The sequence below is a fragment of the Abramis brama genome, assembly GCF_963993115.1.
Source record: "Abramis brama genome assembly, chromosome: 17".
NCBI lineage: Eukaryota > Metazoa > Chordata > Actinopteri > Cypriniformes > Leuciscidae > Abramis > Abramis brama.
The window spans coordinates 32,976,554-32,997,815 of NC_139979.1; the positions used below are offsets into that span (position 1 = coordinate 32,976,554).

Here is a 21,262-nt window from a genome sequence, read left to right on the forward strand (position 1 = left end):
TAAAACAAACTTAATAAAGTGGTCTAAATCATGTCTGCCCACTCCATTTGTCTCCCGATAGCCTATATTGCGCAAAATTTTTATTTTATTTAATTTAAACATTAATATGAAACTAAATCGTTTTCTTCAGTTCTCAACAGTTCTCTTCTCTCAATCGCGCGCAGCTGAGGCAGTGTCGCTGTCAAATATATCCATGGGAAAAGTAATGTTGCGCCGAATTGAAAAAGGAACTACGTTTCGTTACCAAATTTTTAGTAGTACCGCGTTACACTACTTTTTACCCGAAAAAGTAGTTACGTTACTGTAACGCGTTACTTTGTAACGCGTTACACCCAACACTGGCCGTTACCGGAAGCCAGTGATTACAGTTTATAAAGTTATATATAACTTTATATATAAGTATATATTATATATATTATAAGTATATATTATAACTATATATAAGTTCTATATTATTTTTTTTATTTTATTTTATTTTTTTTACAAAAACCCATCGCTTCGCTTCAGAAGGCCTTTATTAACCCCATGGAGCCGTCTGGATTAGTTTTATGATGGATGGATGCACTTTTTTGGGCTTCAAAATCTCATGTACCATTCACTCCCATTACAAAGCTGGGAAGAGCCAGGATATTTTTAAATATAACTCTGATTGTGTTTGGCTGGAAGAAGAAAGTCATATCCCTGATAGCATGTAATCAATGAAACAATGTTGACTCAGTGTTGATGCGTCAATTGCATTGAATTAACGTTACAAAGTGATGTTGCTTTAGTATCACTCTTGCACCCTCAGTTAATGTTGAAATAATGTTGAGATTTCAACCAAAAATCAACAGTAATAGTATTGATTCAGGATTACAAAGTGATATTTTATCACTTTTGCACCCTCAGTTACTGTTGAAACTATGTTGAACAAAAAATTCTACATCACCGATGCTGAATCAATATTGAAATTAACACAAATAATCAATGGTAATATTGTTGAATCAACGTTACACTATGATGTTGAATCTACATCACTGCTGTTGAATCAACACTGAAATTAACAAAAATAATATTTGGTAATATGGTTTAATGTTACAATGTGATGTTGATTCTAAATACATTTTGTTGAAACACTGAAAATACAACTGAAAAGTAATGTCAAACAATGTTGACATCTGATGTACCAAGTTAATGTTGAAACAACATTAATATTTCAAATACACTTCAATGGTGCGTCAACAAATTCCTGACCATTTCAAAATTGGGGAAAACCTTTTAAAATATAAATTTTTATATCTAATTAATCTAATTTATTTTTCTAAAAATCTATTAATGCTTCAATATCAAAAGAAAGCACTATGGCAGGGGTGTCCGATTTTATCTCCAGCCCTAATTAAACACACCTGAGGCAGCTAATCAAGCTAATCAAGCTAATCAAGGTCATTAGGATCATTGAAAACTTCCAGGCTGGTGAATTGGAGCTAAACTCTTCATGAAGAGGAACAAACACCTCTGATCTGTAGCTATTAACTATATCTCAGTTAATTTTCTGTCAAACTACATAGCATTCAGGTAACAAGTTTATCTTGTAGTATAAAAGAGCTTAGGTTTTTTTCAATGAAAATTTCTTTAAAGGGATAGGTCAGCCCGAAATGAAAATTATGTCATCATTTATTCACCCTCAAGTTGTTCCAAACCAGAGTTTCTTTCTTCTATTGAACACAAAATAAGATATTTTAAAGAATGTTGGTAACCAGAAAGTTGACGGTGGCCATTGATTTCCATAGTAGGACATAAATACCATGGAAGTCGGTTACTAATGTAACCCTCGTTCCCTGAAGGAGGGAACGGGAGACGTAACGTCGACGTGACGACGTAATTGGGATCACTTCAGGGAGCCCTATCAACTTCGAGTGTCTACAGAACGAGCCAATGAACGTTGGCGTGCGTGAATCGCGTCACGCGCCCCCGCCCCGCAGCCCGGGTATAAACAGGAAGCGGGCGCACGCACACATTGTTTTTCGCTGAGGAGCCGAGATTTGTGACGGCCATGCAGCGATGGTCAGCAATGGTGGCGACGGGACGTTACGTCTTCAGGGAACGAGGGTTACATTAGTAACCGAGACGTTCCCTTTCAGTCGCTCACGTTCGACGTAACGTCGACGTGACGACGTAATTGGGATCCCATGGAAAACGCCACGGTTGCTGCCACATCCAGAGCCCTACGCAAGACTCTCAGACCCCCAACTGCTGGGGCGGAAGACCTGCGTAGAGGGAGTTAAACTGCTGTTCCATTATACCCCACACAGTGGAACTCTTGGATAACACTGGGAAAGCGTACCTTTCCAGGGGAAAGAACGCTGCGGAGCCACATCCTGCCTGAAGGGAGGTAACATGTGGAGAGTACACATATGGACTGGCCGAAGGGGCAGTGCGACATATGGAATGTCACTGGGGTGGCTCCACACGAAGGGGGAGACCGAGGGAAAGACACGGGCTCACCGCAGGGAGCTGATCGTGGAAGAATACACATATGGGAACGCCGCAGGAATCACCACATATGGAACCCAGCCTAGCATAAGTTACACCAGCATACGAGCACTAGGCCTGGCGTTGGACGCTCCGCAACGTCCGACTGCCGAAGGGGTGCGGAGGAACTCACAGGGTTCGCCAATTGGGGAACTCGCCTGGAGCAAAAAGCGCACATATCCATTCCTAGGAAGGGAGTGGCGCAGCAAGCCGACACTAGAGCGGGAACTTCGGTGTTACCGGCTAGTTGAAGCGAGCACACAGGAAGAAACCGGCTCAACACGTAGGCTATAAAACCTAGTGAACGTGTTGGGTGTCGCCCAGCCCGCAGCTCTACAGATGTCTGTCAGCGAGGCGCCGTGTGCCAGCGCCCAGGAAGAAGCGACACCCCTAGTGGAGTGGGCTTTCAACCCGGGCGGGCAGGGCACGCCTTGGGCTTCGTAAGCCAAGGCGATGGCATCCACTATCCAGTGGGCCATCCTCTGCTTGGAGACAGCCTTTCCCTTCTGCTGGCCTCCGTAACAGATGAAGAGCTGATCTGAGGTCCTGAGGCTTTCCACGTACAGACGCAGAGCGCGAACGGGACAGAGAAAAACCAGGGCTGGGTCTGCCTCCTCCAAAGGCAGCGCTTGCAGGTTCACTACCTGGTCCCGGAAGGGAGTGGTAGGAACCTTGGGCACGTATACGGGCCGGGGTCTCAGGATCACATGAGAGTTATGCGGGCCGAATTCTAGGCACGATTCGTCGACCGAAAATGCATGCAGGTCCCCTACCCTCTTGATAGAGGCCAATGCAACCAGGAGTACTGTCTTACAGGACAGGATTTTTAACTCAGCTGATTGCAGAGGCACAAAGGGTGGTCTCTGAAGTGCCAAAAGGACAAGAGACAAATCCCAAGAGGGTATAGAGAGTGGGCGAGGAGGATTCAGTCTCCTTGCTCCCCTCAGGAACCTGACGATCAGGTCATGCTTCCCCAAAGACTTACCATCAACAGCATCATGATGTGCGGCAATAGCGGCAACATGCACTTTAAGGGTGGAGGGAGACAGCCTTCGCTCCAGCCCTTCTTGCAGGAAGGAAAGCACGGCTCTGATCGAGCAAGATCGGGGGTTCTCCTCATGAGAGGAGCACCAGTCAACGAACAGGTTCCACTTCAACGCATAGAGGCGCCTGGTAGAGGGGGCTCTAGCGGAAGTGATGGGGTCAACTACCGTAGGTCACCTAGAACCTCCGCGTTCCGTCCAGGGACCAGACATGGAGTTTCCAGAGGTCTGGACGCGGGTGCCATAGGGTGCCCCGTCTCTGAGAGAGCAGGTCCTCTCTCAGAGGGATGGGCCAGGGAGGGGCTGTCGCGAGGAGCACTAGTTCCGGGAACCAGGTCCGGTTGGGCCAATACGGCGCAACTAACAAGACCTGCTCCTCGTCCTCCCTGACTTTGCACAAGGTCTGTGCAAGAAGGCTCACTGGGGGAAACGCATACTTGCGAAGGCCCCGGGGCCAGCTGTGTGCCAGAGCATCCGTGCCGAGGGTCCCCTCGGTCAGGGAATAGAACAACTGGCAGTGAGACGTGTCCGGGGCGGCAAACAGATCTACCTGTGCGGTCCTGAAGAGCCTGAAAATCAGCTGGACCACCTGGGGATGGAGTCGCCATTCTCCCGGTAGCACCTGCTGTCATGAGAGCTCGTCGGCTGCACGGTTGAGCAAGCCAGGAATGTAAACGGCACGAAGCGACCTCAGATGCTTCTGACTCCAGAGGAGGAGATGGCGGGCGAGTTGTGACATGCGGCGGGAGCGTAGACCACCCTGGCGGTTGATGTACGCAACGGTCGCAGTGCTGTCCGTACGGACCAGTACGTGCTTGCCTAGTAGCAGCGTTTTGAAACAGCTCAGTGCAAGACGTACTGCTAACAACTCGAGGCAGTTGATGTGCCAATGCAGTTGAGGCCCCGTCCACAGACCTGAAACTGCATGCCCGTTGTACGTGGCCCCCCAGCCGGTGGTAGAGGCATCCGTGGAGACCACAGAGTGCCTGGACACTTGTTCCAGGGGAACATCTGCCCGCAGGAACGAAGGGTCCGACCACAAGCTGAGAGTTTGGCGACAGTGCGGAGTCACTTGGACCCGGCACGAGCCGCTCTGCCACGCCCATCTCGGGACTCGATCGTGGAGCCAGTGTTGGAGCGGCCTCATATGAAGCAATCCCAGCAGCGTAACCGCGGCTGCAGATGCCATATGCCCCAGGAGCCTCTGAAAAAGTTTCAGTGGTGCCGCTGTTCTGCGTCTGAGCGTACTCATGCAGTTCAACAATGACTGGACACGGGCCTCGGTGAGGCGCGCTGTCATGTTGATCGAGTCCAACTCCATACCAAGAAAAGAGATCCTCTGCCCGGGGGTGAGTTTGCTCTTTTCCCAGTTGACCCGAAGCCCTAGGTGGCTGAGGTGACTGAGCACCATGTCCCTGTGTTCGCACAACTGCTCTCTCGACTGGGCCAGAATAAGCCAGTCGTCGAGGTAGTTGAGGATGCGAACACCACGCTCGCACATGGGAGCAATGGCCGCCTCCGCGACTTTCGTGAAGACACGGGGTGACAGGGCCAGCCCGAAGGGTAAGACCTTGTACTGATATGCCCGTCCCTCGAACGCAAAGCGAAGAAACGGTCTGTGTCGAGGGAGAATCGAGACATGAAAGTACGCGTCCTTCAGGTCGATCGCTGCAAACCAATCTTGGGGACGGATGCATTTGAAAATGCGTTTCTGCATAAGCATCTTGAACGGTAGCCTGTGAAGGGACCGGTTCAGGACGCGCAGGTCCAAGATTGGTCGTAACCCACCACCTTTCTTGGGTACAATGAAGTACGGGCTGTAGAAGCCGGTCTTCATATCGGCTGGAGGGACCGGCTCGATCGCGTCCTTCGCCAGTAGGACTGCGATCTCTGCCCTGAGCACAGGGGCATTGTCTGCCAGAACACGAGTGAACAGAATGCCCTTAAAAGCAGGGGGACGCCGGGCGAACTGAATCGCATAGCCGAGTCTGATGGTCCGGATGAGCCAGCGAGACGGGTTGGGAAGCGTTAACCAGGCTCCCAGAGACCGAGCAAGCGGGACCAACGGCACCACAGACGTACCCGGGGTGGGGCAGCGCGGCGGAATGCAGGGACCCGACTCGGACAGCACAGCGGCCCGAAGTGGGGTCTGAGTGTGTGGTGCAGCACATACCTGCTTCCGTCGAAGGGCAGAGTGAGTGTGCGGAGGCGTCAGCACGTCCGGAACACAGCCACTGCTGCTCGCTGGCGATGAAAGAGGGGCTCGGGAGTGACAAGGCATGGCGGCGTCGTCGACTGCCAAGCGCGCCCTCTTGGGGCCCCGAGGGTCAGTGGCGGAACAAAAAGAAAAGGAAACAAAAGATTCTCCGCCCGGCCCTCCAACGGGGGAAGGAGTGGCGCCTTCACCATCTCCTGAAGAGCAACTTGATCCACCTCCGGGCCGCCCGTCTCAGGGTCGTTTGCACCGTCGCTTGCCTCCTGGTTTGGCAGCGGCCTGGATGGGCGGGGTCGGCTTCCTACGGCTTGCTCCACGCTGAGGCCTGGATGGTTGCTGCTGCTGCTGGGGCTTAGCGGGAGCGGAGGACACCGCAGAAGGCCGACCTCGGCGACGAGTAGACGGAGGGTCTGCGGCCCGCGGACGGGTGGGAGCAGCAGCGGTCCGTCGGGGCAGGATGTGCCGGATGGCCTCCGTCTGCTTCTGTGCGGCTGAGAACTGTTGGGCAAAGCTCTCGACTGCGTCGCCGAACAACCCAACCTGGGAAAGAGGGGCATCCAGGAACCGATATTAACCGAGCCAAAGGTGGCGCTCCTGGACCACCAAGGTGGACATCGCCTGACCGACTGAACGCGTGGTTTCCTTCGTCGCCCGGAGGGCGAGGTCGATTGCCACACGGAGCTCCTGGAGGATCAGAACCACCCTCGTTCATGTCCATGAGCGCCTGGGCATGGTGGACCTGCAAGAGCGCCATGGCATGGAGGGCGGAAGCAGCCTGTCCACAGGCCTTGTAAGCCTTCGCCGTTAGACCGGACGAAGCCTTGGACGGGAGGCGTGGTTTACCCCGCCAAGAGGAAGCGGACGCCGGACACAGTTGCATCGCGACGGCCCGCTCCACTGGGGGGATATCCACATACCCCTTAGCTGCCCCGCCGTCGAGGGTGGCGAGGGGGAGGAGCCACTAGAACGGCTTCGGGCACTATATGGTGCCTTCCATGTCCTAGAAAGCTCCTCATGCACCTCCGGAAAAAAAGGTACCGGGGCGGTGCACTGAGAACCGGCACAGCCCGAGAAACCAATCGTCCAACCGAGAAGGTTCGGGACGTGGTGGAGGGTTCCACGCAAGCCCAACCTTCTCGGCGGCCCGGGAAAGCATAGCCGCACATTCTGGATCGGTCTCGGACAACGCTACACGCCCCGAAGGGGGCAACGCAGCCGAGTCGTCATCTCCAGAGGACTGAAGCTCCCCCTCCGGTGCTGCGATCGACATCTGGTCGTCAGCTGGCGCCCCAAAGGAAACGGTTGGTCGTTCCGGAGAAGGACCAAGACGTTCACTAAGGGGCCCCAATGGCAACAGTGCTTGTGAGGCGTGAGGGGCGGAGGTTGACTCGACAGGGAAGCCCTCACGGTAACCCTCAGATCACCCTGGTCATGCACCGAAGTAGGTCTATTCTGCGGGGCAGAATAAACACTAGATCGGGGCATAGGCGAGGGGACTGCACCTCCCTTGAGGTAAGCGAGTCTCGATCTAAGCGCTGAGATAGTCATATTCCCGCAATGGGAACATGAACTATCCACAAAAGCTGCCTCAGCGTGTTGAATGCCCAAACACGAGAGGCAACTACTGTGGCCATCTGCTGGCGCCAGGGAACGACGGCATCCAGAAATGCACAAGCGGAATGACATCTTGAAAAAGACGCAGGGTCACGCTTGTGTTGCTCTTTTAGTAAAATAAAAAAGGTAGAAAAATACTCTCTCAGTGCTGAGGCACCCAGGGGTAGCCGCGGTGTGAATGAACACACGAGGAAACGCCCACCGAACCGACACACACACACACAGACACAACAATAGTGCTGTGAAAACAGCAGTTGTGAGCTGCAATGCTCGCGGCCACCGCTGATCGCGCCGTCACACCAACACTGTAGGCAGAGAGATCTCTTCTATTGAAGTCTTCAAGGGCTGATTTGTAGACAGAAGTCCCACAAAAGCTCGGCTCCGAAGTGAAAGACAATGTGTGCGTGCTCCCACTTCCTGTTTATACCCGCGCTGCGGGGCGGGGGCGCGTGACGCGATTCACGCACGCCAACGTTCATTGGCTCGTTCTGTAGACACTCGAAGTTGATAGGGCTCCCTGAAGTGATCCCAATTACATCGTCACGTCGACGTTACGTCGAACTTGAGCGACTGAAAGGGAACAATGGCTACCATCAACTGTCTGGTTAACAACATTCTTCACTCGATCTTCTTTTGTGTGCAGCAGAAGAAAGAAACTCATACAGGTTTGGAACAACTTGAGGGTGAATAAATGATGACATAATTTTCATTTTGGGCTGAAATATACCTTTGAAGCTGCAGATTAACCTTATGTAGACCTTAATCTCTTTAAATATCACAAAAATAGCCATGTCAGTTACTTTCTTAAAAAACACAAGATGTTTTTTGTTATTGTGTTTCAGTGGAAACAAGCTAGACTGAATGGAAATATGTTACATTTCTCAAATTTAACACAGATTCAGGAATATGATTGATTATATAAGGTAGGATAAATAAGGATAGAAATAAGGTAGATGCACCATTGTTTGAAACTGTGCTAGAGAACTCATGTAAGTATGTCAGGTGCTTCAACAAACAATACTTCTGTATAGGATGCACCTACTGTATGTTTTCTCTCTAATGAGGAAGCATTAGACTAGTGAGAAGTGCAAATGCAAAACCAAAATGGGCGTTTACCAATCAGTGGGCAATTTCAAACTACAATATGGGCCCTATCTTACACCCGGCACAATGCAGCGCCAAGCGCGACGCAAGTGTTTTTTGCTAGTTTCATTCCGACGCAGTTTTCATTTTCATGTCCTGCGCCATGTCGTTTAAATAGCAAATGCATTTGCACCCGTGGGCTGCTGGTCTGAGAACGAGGTGTGTTCTGGCGCATTGTTGGGCACGTTGCTATTTTGAGGAACAGAAATTGACTGCGCCATTGACCAACTGAAACCTGGTCTTAAGTCAATGGCGCAATATTTTTTGTTATTTAATGAGCGCGTTAGTAATGTGTGCCTATAGGCGGGTCCACAACGCGCGGACACTCTGCTTATTAAACACACAGGGACGCACAGCAGCACACAAACATGCCAAATATTTAAAATAAAAGGATTACAATGTATAATATTATTATTGTGTACATAAAGATATGGTGGTATCCAGCTTGTCCCGTAGCGTAGATGGTCTGCTTGCGCACAAGCAGTTCCGTTTGCTCTCTGGAGATGCGTTCGGTCTTTCCACTCTCAAATTCCGTCATGTAAATAGCGAATCCGCCATGGCGCGAGCGCAACTGGCATTTAAAGGGAATGGGAGATGAGACTCTGACTTTTTTTTGCGGTTTAACGCACGTAAATCCCAAAACACACCCATTACTCATTATGAGAATAGGGACAACTCTTTTAGACCATGCGACTGGAGCGCCGACCATTTTTCCCGTCGTTAAACTAGCAAAAGTGGATTCGGACGCCCTAAGTGAACTTGTGCCGTGCACTTTAGACCATGCGATTAGATCATTAAAATAGGGCCTAAATGTTTTTCAACCATTTTTCAACAGACTTGCCAAAATCATGAAGACCCACCCCCAAACCAAGCCCCCAGTGGATTAGAGCGAATCGGGTTAAGCGGTTGAAAATGCCCATTGTGGTTTGAAAACGCCCCACTGATTGAGAAACACCCACCAGTGTTATGCAGAGATACATGCCTGAATGATCTTGTGCTCATCAACTACAAATCACTGTTAGTTCAATGTCACTGTCTCCACTCATGTGTGCTGTTGGCTTTCATAAAAATTTCAATGCTGATCCAACACACTTTAAACATTGAAATGTCAATCTCAACCAAAATGATGGTTTGGTCAAAACTCAACATTGTATCAATGTCACCATGCTATCTGGGATATACCTAGGATAGCTTGAGAGTGAGTAAATTATGGGATAATTTAAATGTTTGGGTGAACTAACCCTTTAATTTTTATTTAAAACATACGACTTTCCAAGCCGATGGGAAAAGGGAGAAGAATGAGTTTGGCAAAATCTGCTAACAAATAAGGTTTCTTTTGGACATTTTTGTCTGGCTCAATCAGACATTGGTGGGCAGAGTTAGTGTAAATATCCTCTGCCAACAAGATGGATCTTTGCACTTGGTGTAAAAAGGCACTCCTTTAGAAAAATAATAAGGTGAATATTCATTTCATGCCAACTTTAACACCACACAACTTTCACAAGACTTCGTTTCTGGGTAGACTGGTTCACCCTGACTCCCGGAGGTCTTAAAGAAGCCAGCCAATCTCTCCGTGTGCAGTATGCATGATACGGTCAGCCTGATGCATTGTTTATAAGACATAGTGCTATGCAAATGAATATGACTCGCTTGACTGGAACAGACTGTGGCCATGCCATCAGAGACTGAGTCTAACAAATAATTTACCCTGAAGCTATTGTATAAGGGGGCAGATGTTGAAACCAAAGCTCTATCACTGTGAGGCATGGTGCTTATGAGTTTGCTCATTCCCTAGTCCTAGTCCTGTTCCACCTCTTTTTCTCATTGTTCCCTTGTTCTTCCTCTCTATTAAGCCTTTCAGTAATAAAACTGGTAGATCCAAGGCTGCATGCTTTCCCTGCAAACAGGTGAATTCTGAATATTCATGCTGGTGTTCTGACACTATTGCGCTATAAACCATGTAAACGTAAATTGCTTGTGTGTCAGGCACTAAACAGTCCAGAATATCTTAATCCATTCATGGTCTGGGGGTCTATGTGCTGGTTTAAGATGCTATCTAGGCTTCTCCACATGGACAGAGAAAGCCAGCTATCAAGTGCCTCGTCTCACAGACGTTAATGCTTTGTCACTCAGCAGGTTCAAATCTGTCAGGTTTGCTGTCTAACAGACGACCCAGTGAGGGTGTTTTTTGCTTGTCAGTTGTGTGTCATGGGATGGCATTGTGTAGAGCAAATGCAGGGCACATGCACAAGGATGTTTAGCATCATCACTCCCCTGTGTGCCGTTCAGACAGCTCAGCACAGGCCATTTCCATTGCTAATCCTACCCTTTTGGAATCAGTTAACACAGGCAGGCTGCATACAGGCGTGCGTTTAGCATATATCTCCCTGACTTCAGCAGCACACAGTCGGCAGGATGCATTAATGTAGAAACTGTGATGGTGAGAGATGCCTGAGTCCTTCTGGCAAGCATTCTTGCGCTGGAACAGACAGGGTCAGTGTTCAGACCATCTGCGTTTTGGTGTGTTGGTTAATTAGATGTTTAAATGAGAATATGTTAATGCTTGGCACAACTGAATATCTGATTCTGTACTGAGGCAGATGAGAGCAGACAGCAAGTGAAATGTTGAAGTCAAACCCAGTATAATGAACCATTGTGGCTTAAAAATAAACATGAAGACCTCAAAACAGTGTGTCAGTGGTGTTTTAGAAAGGCAGTGTAGTCCCTCAAAATTGACTAATTTACTATTTTGTTCCCTTGATTTGCTATGTTGTCCGCACAATTTATAAATCGAGGGAACAAATTAGTAAATTGGCCGCTCGATTTAGAAAATCGAGGGAACAAATTAGTAAATCGTGCACATGATTATTATTATTTTTTCTTGCATGTCATGTGCGGGGCTCCGTAAATCTGAGATAGTAGTGACAAGAAGTGTTTTATCATCGGAATACTCGCACACTTTGCCGTGAGCTCCTTTTTTGTCCACTTGTGACTTCATTGTCTTGCTAAATGTGTGTAGCACTTGCAGTTTATATCAATGTTTCGGGGCTGTGCCGCTTGCCCCTTGAGGATTGTGGAAATAGAACGTCCCCCAGTCAGCTTTCAGCCTGTGGACGGGCCCCGTCCCTGGAGGCGTCATTAAGAAGAGTCATGCACAATGCCATGTCATCAAACATCTGTCAGGAGTTTACTTGTGCATGAGGAGCTACCAGTATCAGATTCATTTATTTAAGCTATCTTCTGTTCTACCTCATCCATTTGCTACATGCAGGCATGTATTTGAAGAACCTTTCAGTAGATTGCATCAAGGATTCATTGTGTTACTTGTATTTGATGTTGCAGAATAGGGATTTTGATATGTCCGTTTTAGGCTTTTTATTATATCATTCCACCATTTTGTTTCAGTGAAAGAGTTCTGCATGAATCTCACGAAAATGGTCAAGCACATATTCTACTCGTACTGTATTTCATCCCCAAATCATATGAAATAAAATAAATTAAAGCCTAATTTACTTTTTTTTTTCTTTTTTTTTTTTTCAGCTGACTACAATAAAATCATTTGTGGTTTTGTTTTGTGGAATTTAAACAAAACATTAGTAATTAAAGTGAAATTAAACCCATAAAGTGTTGTATAATCATTATTAAATGAATTCAAGTTTACATATAATTTATTTATTTATTTCCCCATCTATTTGGATTAATATTCAAAATAAAGATGTATTTATTTATTTGACCAAGAGAGATGAATAATAAGCTGTTGCAAAAATCTACCTCTTTCTGAATATATGTTTTTTATTAAAAAGGAACTGTATACTTTAATATATTAACTACAAAAAGTCAATTAATTAATCAAAATTATTCTAATGTTTGGACAGTTTTTAAGGCATTTGATGCAACAGGGAAAAATATACAAATGTAAAAGTTATGGAGAAAAAATAAATTATGGAGAAAATTGGATCTTGTCCAATGATATACAATGCATTTGTTGTTATATACAGTAGGTGAAAATGATAGTCTCCAAAACCATCCAGATTTCTGTATTGCTATTATACAAAACCCTAAGTGCTAACAGTAAGCATGAAAGAAATGCGAGTTTGATTTCAGCAAATAAAGAGCACTTTGTGCTTCATGCACTTGTGTTGTGCATTTGAACAAAAGAACAGCTGAGTTCTCAATTATTCAGGCAATAGTACAGTCCTTATTATAGAGAGTTATCTACAGCAGTACCACCATTACAACATGAAAGGATCGGCGAGATTCGTGAGTGCTCTTGTTCTATCTCATATTTCAAATTAAATGAGAAATAACTTCTCCAGCCGTTTTTGATCTGTGCTGAACGAAGGGAACACGACCTGTTTACCTTTTTTCGAGGGAGGTGAAATGGCTGATAGGAATCGGGGAGAGTTATGAAGCCTGCAAGGAGGCCCAGAAGGAAACATTACATCAAATTAAGAATAGCAACAAGTTTTAATTAGACAGAAAATAAATAGATAAAAGTGGGAAATGCCGGTCCCTGGAATGTAATTGGCTTTTATTGGTGTGTTATCAATGGCACCCTGGGAGCAGTGTTTCAACAAACAGCATTAGGCTTTTATGGCTCGTACTGCATTAGTGTCTGTATTTCTCATCTTTGTACTGTGAGAAACATAATCTTGCACCACTGAAGTGACAAACTTCATGTTTCTTTTTCAATGTCTCAGCTTTTCTCAGAGCCTTGTAGTAGCGCAATGAATGGAACATGTTTACATCAGCTTTTATTCTTGGTATGTATTTCTCAGTACAACAAACTCCAGCATGAGGTACTGTGTACTTAATACAATGTTAATTTTAATAATATTTCTTTGTTGCACAACATTGTTGAAACTGAGTCTTTATGCAAGTTTTTTACATCTCCAAAATGAGGTAGGCCATGCTGGCATGCTGTGTTCAAGGTCGTCTGAAGCCATGCATTTCACCAACAGACTGAAATTTCATTTGTGATTCACTTATAATCTTCCCCTCCAGTGAGCTTAACTAGAGAAACGCTGTTACCGGATCACTGAGCCAGTGAGTTTCTTCAACAAATTGTTCGTTTTGTGAACAAGAACAGCTGATTCTTTGGAAATGAATAAAAAAAAGTTAACTGATCTGGTTCTCAGCAAAATAGTCTTTGTTTTCTTTAAAGTCCCCCCTGTGGTGAAAATAAACGTTGTTTATATGTCAGTGTGGTGTTTTTAACATTCTTTAAGACAAACCATGTGTAAATTCATAAGTCGACACCATTGCTGAGTATTTTCTCCTTAAAACTGCAGTGAACCAAAGACAGTCTCAAAAACACGCTTTGAAATCGCTGGTGTTTCTGACGTCACAAACTACCTTGTAACCAATCAGATCAACGTGTGATCGTCAACGAGTGGATCTCTAGGCTGAGTGAGTGAGTGGAGGTGGGGCTCATTTGCATATTCAACTGCGTATACTAAATGAGGCAAGGGTGTAGAGTTACATTCCAGCTATTTTGAGGCATGAAGAATTCTTTTTCAAGGAAAAAACATTTAAATGTGTAATTTTTGTGATCAAAGATGAGTTTTAAGGGATACAGTTATTGACTACAGGGGGACTTTAAGCAAAATAATTATTCTTTTGGTCACACTTTATATTAGATAGCCTTAACTTTTTCCCCTCCCGTTGACAAGATTTTCCGTCATTTATGACACAAAGTTTCCCTGCCATTGACGAGTTTTTCCAGCAATCCATGTTTTCACTGTTATACGGTAGGGGCGCTGTTACACATCTTCTGTAAGAGTACAGATCCAAAAACAATGAAGAAGATCTGCATAAACAAGTAGGAGCAGATAGAAGTTGTTTACGCAATAAGTAAGCTAACGTGATCATCAAACATACAACAGCATATAAGTCAAAACTGCCTAACGTTAACCAATAAAATGTCGAACCCACAAAGAGGTAATGACTGTGAAGTTTTGGGGGTGTTGATTATGTTATGATCATCGTTTGAATCCGATCTGGTTAAAGTCTTTAATAAAAACACGATTTTTTTATATTTTTTTTTTAAATGTTTGAACCTTACCCACATTCAAGTGTAGATAAAATAAATAAAATAAATGTATGCTTGTTTTAAAGCAGTAGTTTTGTTCTTTCTTTTGATATATTGACATTAACATTCATACAAAAAAATATTCTGGGGTCATGAGAGTATTGTGAATATGATAAAAAATGTTGGCGCTGGCTGTCAACTTGAAAATAAAATGCTGGTGGGAAAGTGATAACTACTTAACTATTTTATATATACTTATTATATGTATACATGCACTGTAATAACATTTAAAGTACAGTATGTGCATTTGATTAACATTTGAAGTTACCCCTAACCGTAACCCAAGCCTTACCCTAAAACCAAGCTCTATACCCTAAAACCCTAACCCTAACTCCTAAACCAAACATTAGCAGTAAATGTGGGAATTTTACAGAACTACATATAGTTACATAGTTAATCCATAGTCTTGTAGGTATTTAATGTTAGTATGTAGTAGTTCAGGCCAACTAATACAAAGTGTGACCCTTCTTTCTTTCAATTATGAGATGAAATATGACCCAACATTTCAAGAAAATTACACGTTCTTGACAACTTTGTGAGATTTCACCCATTTGTCCACCAGATATAAGCAGATGCTAAGCTATGGAAGCTTGTTTCTGCCACAGAATAAAACATTTTAAAAGATAATTGCGACTTTTTATCTCACAACTGCGAGTTTAAATCTACCAATTCTGACTTTCTCAGAATTTCGTGAGAATATTTCTCAGAATTGTGTGATATAAAGTCGCAATTGCGTGTCATAAAGTCAGAACTGCGAGGCATAAACTCACAATTTTGACTTATTTTTCTAGCAATTCTGACTTTATAACACTTTATATAACTGACTTTATATCTTGCAATTCTGAAATCTTTTCTCAGAATTGAGATATAAACTGTGAGTTTATAAAGTCCAATTCTAAGGAAAAAAAAAGACTGACTTTTTTCCTCAGAATTGCACAATTTTGACTTTATGACATGCAATTGCGACTTTATATCACACAATTCTGACTTAATAACAAGCAATTCTGACTTTATAACACAATTGCGACTTTATATCATTCAATTCTGACTTAATAACAAGCAATTCTGACTTTATAACACACAATTCTGACTTTATAACACACAATTCTGACTTTATATCACACAATTCCAATTAAAAAGTCGCAATTACCTTTTTCATTGTTTATTCTGTGGCAGAAACACGCTTCCATACTAAGCAGAACTAATTCTCAGCATGTTTATTAAATCAGTTTCCCCTTCCTGACCTTTCAGGGTCCCCGTACCGAGATAAGATCACCATCGCAATCCTGCAGCTTCAGGAAGAAGGGAAGCTGCACATGATGAAGGAGAAGTGGTGGCGAGGGAACGGCTGTCCCGAGGAGGAGAACAAAGAGGCCAGTGCGCTGGGCGTCCAGAACATCGGGGGCATTTTCATAGTGTTGGCTGCGGGACTCGTCCTCTCTGTGTTTGTGGCAGTTGGGGAGTTTCTCTATAAGTCCAAACAAAACGCTCAGCTGGAAAAGGTAAAGCAACTCTTTCACAATTCTGGACTGCAATGAACATTTGTAATCTGTTTGGATATACTTAAAGAGTCTAGGGTTATTATGCAAGTCCCTTTAGAGATAACAAATCACATATAATCATGAGAAATGGGTTTTGCAATTTTGTGTTTCATCAGCGAGGGTATTGTGGGTTATATAAGACAGCCAGTCAGATGAGTCCAACTGATGCCTCTGAGTATGACAGGGTCTGTTACAGATCAATGCAAACGATATTAATCCTGTCTAAAATGAGCTTTAATGTTGTGGTATTGAGAGCAAAGCGTGAGGTATATTTCACTGGTAATATTTTACAGACAGAGCCTGTTTCTGGAGAGCAAACAGTCCTTCTTGATGTAAGTCTCTGAAGACAGAAGGGCTTGGGCTTTACTTGTGTCATCTCACCTCAACAGATGTGTTGTTCTTTCCCTTTTCCACTTCACTCGAATACTTGATCTACTGAACCAGTAAATGCTTGAAGTGTACAGTCCATAATGAGGTAGAAAAAAAAAAAAATGCTTGGAAATGGATGAACGCTAGTTCTCTCACTATTTGTCCTTCTCCCATCACAAATATGATGTTTAAGTACATATTGACTCTTACAGAATTTATTGGCAAATTAAATTCTACACGTGAGCTCTGATTTCACTCACTGGAACAGGGAAAGGCAACATCGGTCCTAGAGAGCCGCCGTCCTGCAGAGTTTAGCTCCAACTCTAATCAAACACACCTGAACCAGCTGATCAATGTCTTCAGGATTACTAAGGCTAAAGGCAGGTGAGTATTTAAAAAAAGCTAAACTCTGCAGGACAGCGGCACTCAAGGACCAACGCTGCCTATTCCTTCACTAGACTGTAGTGCAAGTTTGCTTGATAGTACATATTTATTTATTTAGTTATTGGTTGGTAATGATTTTATGTAATTCTAGTCATTTTCTATTATTATTAACTTCACAGGAAATTCCATTTGATGATGTAGTTACTGTGTAATCCATGCGGTCTGATCTTTTTCCTCTATTGAGTCTTCTGTAAAATAACCAAATGCCACTTGAGTGGACGAAAACAAGTATCTAGTTCCCTTTGCATTAGCACTGTCCTATTCGAATTTTAGGTCCCACTTTATATAAAAATTTTAGGCCCCACTTTATATTCGGTGTCTTTAACTACTATGTACTAATTTAAGGTAGAAGGGAAGTCTCAACAGTGTAATTATAGAAATTATTACAGCTGTAATTGCATGCAGGTTTTTTTTTAAAATATAAGTACAATGTAAAATCTTGTATGTCGGGAGTAAGTGAATTGTATCAAATGATTAATTTAAATGTTAGTACACAGCAGTTAAAGACACCTAATATAAAGTGAGACTGAATTTTATTAATCAATTATAATATACGTATCATAATTTCTCCATTTTCTCCACCAAGCCTTCTTTTTTTTTTCATGTAACTGAAGGAAAGCATTCAATTATCCATGTTTATTTTTACTAGAGTGTTTTGCAGTCAATAAATTAGTTAGAATACAAGACTAATACATACTAGAAAACAAGTTAGAATAGTCATTATTCTGTAATCACCAGCAATTTACCCATTGGAAAAATGTGCCTCTACCAACATATTTGCAAAACTCCAAACACATACCAATACATACAAATTACAGCCGTTTCCAGCTGGATGAACACTACAGGCAGTAAAACACCAACCTTTTATTCCTTTTCACACAAATAATGATTACAGAGCAGAATATCGGTTAATAAAGACTTATTTTTATGCGGTTCCTTGCACAATACTGAAAACGCTTTAGTCTCTGACCTCAGATAAAGGTGCCATAGTGCATGATTTGTAAACTAATACATTTTGAAGTTTCCATCCCATAATCAGCTCCATATGTCTGATGTAGTAAACTTGCTCAGTAGCTCACCTGATACAGCAGTGCACTTGTGATGTGAAGCACGAGTCATGATAAAAGAGCTCAAAGACTTGTAGAAGCAGTTAAAATTGCACTGTTGCTTCAGCAGAAGCAAATGTGAGATAAAAACACAATCAGGTATGTTTGGGGTTTAGTGTAGGTGGTTCATTATTAACAAACAAAATAGAGCATTGACCTTTTAGTGCCACTCACCAGACAGTTCAAACCAGAACTGCTGTGATATGTACAATCAACGCAATAAAACTTCACGTTTATATGCTTCTGATTAAGCTGAACACGCTATTACCATCACTTTGAAAGTGTTACGAAACATGCAAGACTCAACGTAATATAGTTTTGCAGAAATGTGGCCACAGGCACAATGAGGTTCCAATGAGGTTGGTTTGGAAATAGTACACTCAATAGTACACTAAAATGCTGGGTTGTTTCAACCCATGTTTGAGTCAAATTTGTACAGACCCAACCGTTGGGTTCAATATTTAATTTAAAATTGTAAACCAATGGTTGGGTTTGTCCATATTTGACCCAAACATGGGTTTAGTTGCATGTAGTTGAATTACTTTAGTATGGAAGCCAGTAATGGCCAAAAATATTCATAATTTGCGAATACCAAAATAAAATGAACCTGCCACACTGTGTTCTCATTGCACATGCCGAGCAAACTGCACAGTGGACACCGAGATGGTCTAAGTTGGGTTATTTTTTAAAGAGGTCTTTGTTTGTTTGAAGCATTCAAAATTTGCACCCTAAATATGGATAACTAGTACTGTCTTAAGCTGTTTTTATTCAACTACAATGACAGCATCAACCTGCCAGCTTCAGTATAGCTTCAGTCCCAGAAAGCACAGCTCCATTTATTCACTTTCAGTGGAAGAAGTGTGTTTTATACTCATCTCGGATTCATTGTATTGATCTCATAAGTGCTTTTTGTTTGTTTGCTGTAAGCCATCGTATTGACATTCACAACTATTCTGGCAATGCGTTACTTTGCTGCCTAATCCTTGTTTAATGATTACATTGACATGATAAGCCAAATGGCCAATGATGTCTGTGGAGAGACATACAGAAAGAAAAAGACACATGGTTCATGAAATGTCTAACAATTTGAATATGTTATATGTTGTGTAAATCAGTGGTTCTCAACCGGTTTGGCCATGGGACCCACATTTTCCCATGGTCATTAATCCGCGACCCAAATTTGTAGGAATTTTACTGGTAGCACTTTATTTTACAGTACTTTTCCCCATGTACATACTATGTATTTATTATAGTTATTACAATAACTGTGTAATAACTAGGTACAAACCCTGAACCTACCCCTAAACCTAACCTTAATCTTATATTAACCAGTACTTTCTTAGGTAAGTACGCTGTAAGTACACGTAAGTGCATGTACTGTAAAATAAAGTGTAACCATTTTATTTCTCAAAAAATAATGACACTCAAACAAGTCCTACTTTACTTAACATACACATAAATTGTAAGAAAATCACTAACACAGATAAATAAACAGTATAAGGTAAGGTTCTTAAATAGCAGTCCCAAACTAGTTTTTGTCTGTATGAGCCACCAGTCACCAACAGTGGTAAAAAGTAACTAATTACAAATACTTTCGTTACAGTACTTGAGTTCGATTTTTTCTACTTTCTTGAGTATAATTAAATTGTGGTACTTTTACTTTTACTTGAGTAGAATAAAAATAAAGTATTCAACTTCGCTACATTTATTTTTCACCAAAAGTACAGAGTACTTTGATGCCGACGGAGTTACAGGGCGAGCTAACATTTCACAAACACTTTTCAAATTACTGCGTGCGGTGGAGGCTGAGCCCTCAGCCCTCAGCCCTGCGCTTCAGCCAATAACAGACAGTTCTGAAAGCGCTTCAGCCAATAACAGACACGTCTGACTCGGGTGCAAAACCAATCAAAACTTCCAGTTCAGCTGGGGGGCGGGGCGTTCAAACCGCGCTTTGACATTCAATCACTGGCGCTCGTGTTTAGAATCTGTATCGCTAACGTTTCCATATTTTAGTGAATGTAAGTGTGAGCTTACATAATTACTGATTTTAAAATGTAATTATGGCAAATCCTGAAATGGGTCATCCCATTGATATTACCAGAGCACTGAGCATTTGAAGTAAATAAAAAACTCGGCTCATAACATGGACACCGTTATTGCATGGACGGAGCAAGAACAATGTAAGTGTCTTGAAAACATTAACACAGTTCAACTGAAAGGTAAAGCTCACCCTCTTAAACAATACAATTCAACTAAATGTACGAAGCAAACTTTGTACAAAGCTGAAAAACCCTCAACAACAGTGAAATGAGATTGCATGATTTATCTGTCAATCAGATGCATGTAAAAGTGTAGTTCGTTACTATAGCAATAGTACTCCAGCACATTTTCGGTAGAACGGGGAAAAAAAGAGCATTTAATTTTACATGTTATACCCCACTTATTTTTTATTTTATTTTTTACTGGCACTTTTTTATTCATAGCCTACTACATCTCTCTCTTTTTTATCAGACCTTTCACTTAACCTTCTTTGCTTTTCAATTATGAAATGATTCAAATGATCTTACCTGGACTTACTTTTAAAGATTAGTAATAAAACATTTGCTCTTGACAACAGGGAAAGCTAGTATGTTTGCTTAGCATACCGTCAAAAACTACAATTTATGAGTTTAATATCATGTTTTGCTTCGAAATCAAAATGACTTGAAATCACTTATGTGGTTTCATGTAGGAGAATATATTATTTTATTTAATTCTATAATACAGGCTATGTTGATTAGCATTGCATTAATGGGTTAGTTCACCCAAAAATAAAAATTAGCCCGTGATTTACTCTCAAGTCATGGTGTATATGACATTCTTCTTTCAGACGAATAGTTATATTAATTAATATAAATGTCCTGGCTCCTCTAAGCTTTATAATGGGAGTGAATGGCTGGAAAAAATTGAAAACCCCAAAAAGTGCATCCATTCATGATAAAAAAAAATACTCCACACGGCTCCCGTGGGTTAATAAAGGCCTTCGGAAGTGAAGCCATGGGTTTTTGAAAAATACCCATATTTATAACTTTATAATCTAAAATAACTAGCTTCCGCCAGAGGCATCCTACCCAAATTGACTTGTGCCACAAGAGTAACCTGTGACACATGTATGACGTAGGATGTACTGTAGGAGTATCGTGAGC

At 43.0% G+C, this 21,262-nt stretch overlaps 1 protein-coding gene across 2 annotated transcripts in view; it reads left to right on the forward strand.

Moving 5' to 3' along the window:
- The window catches only part of grik2 (glutamate receptor, ionotropic, kainate 2), a 236,771-nt gene that overhangs the window by 208,567 nt on the left and 6,942 nt on the right, over positions 1-21,262 (forward strand). For both annotated transcript variants that reach the window (XM_084088605.1, XM_084088604.1), the window contains one exon: positions 15,869-16,119. In XM_084088605.1, the coding sequence (XP_083944731.1) occupies positions 15,869-16,119 (251 nt within the window). The remainder of the gene's footprint in view (positions 1-15,868; positions 16,120-21,262) is intronic.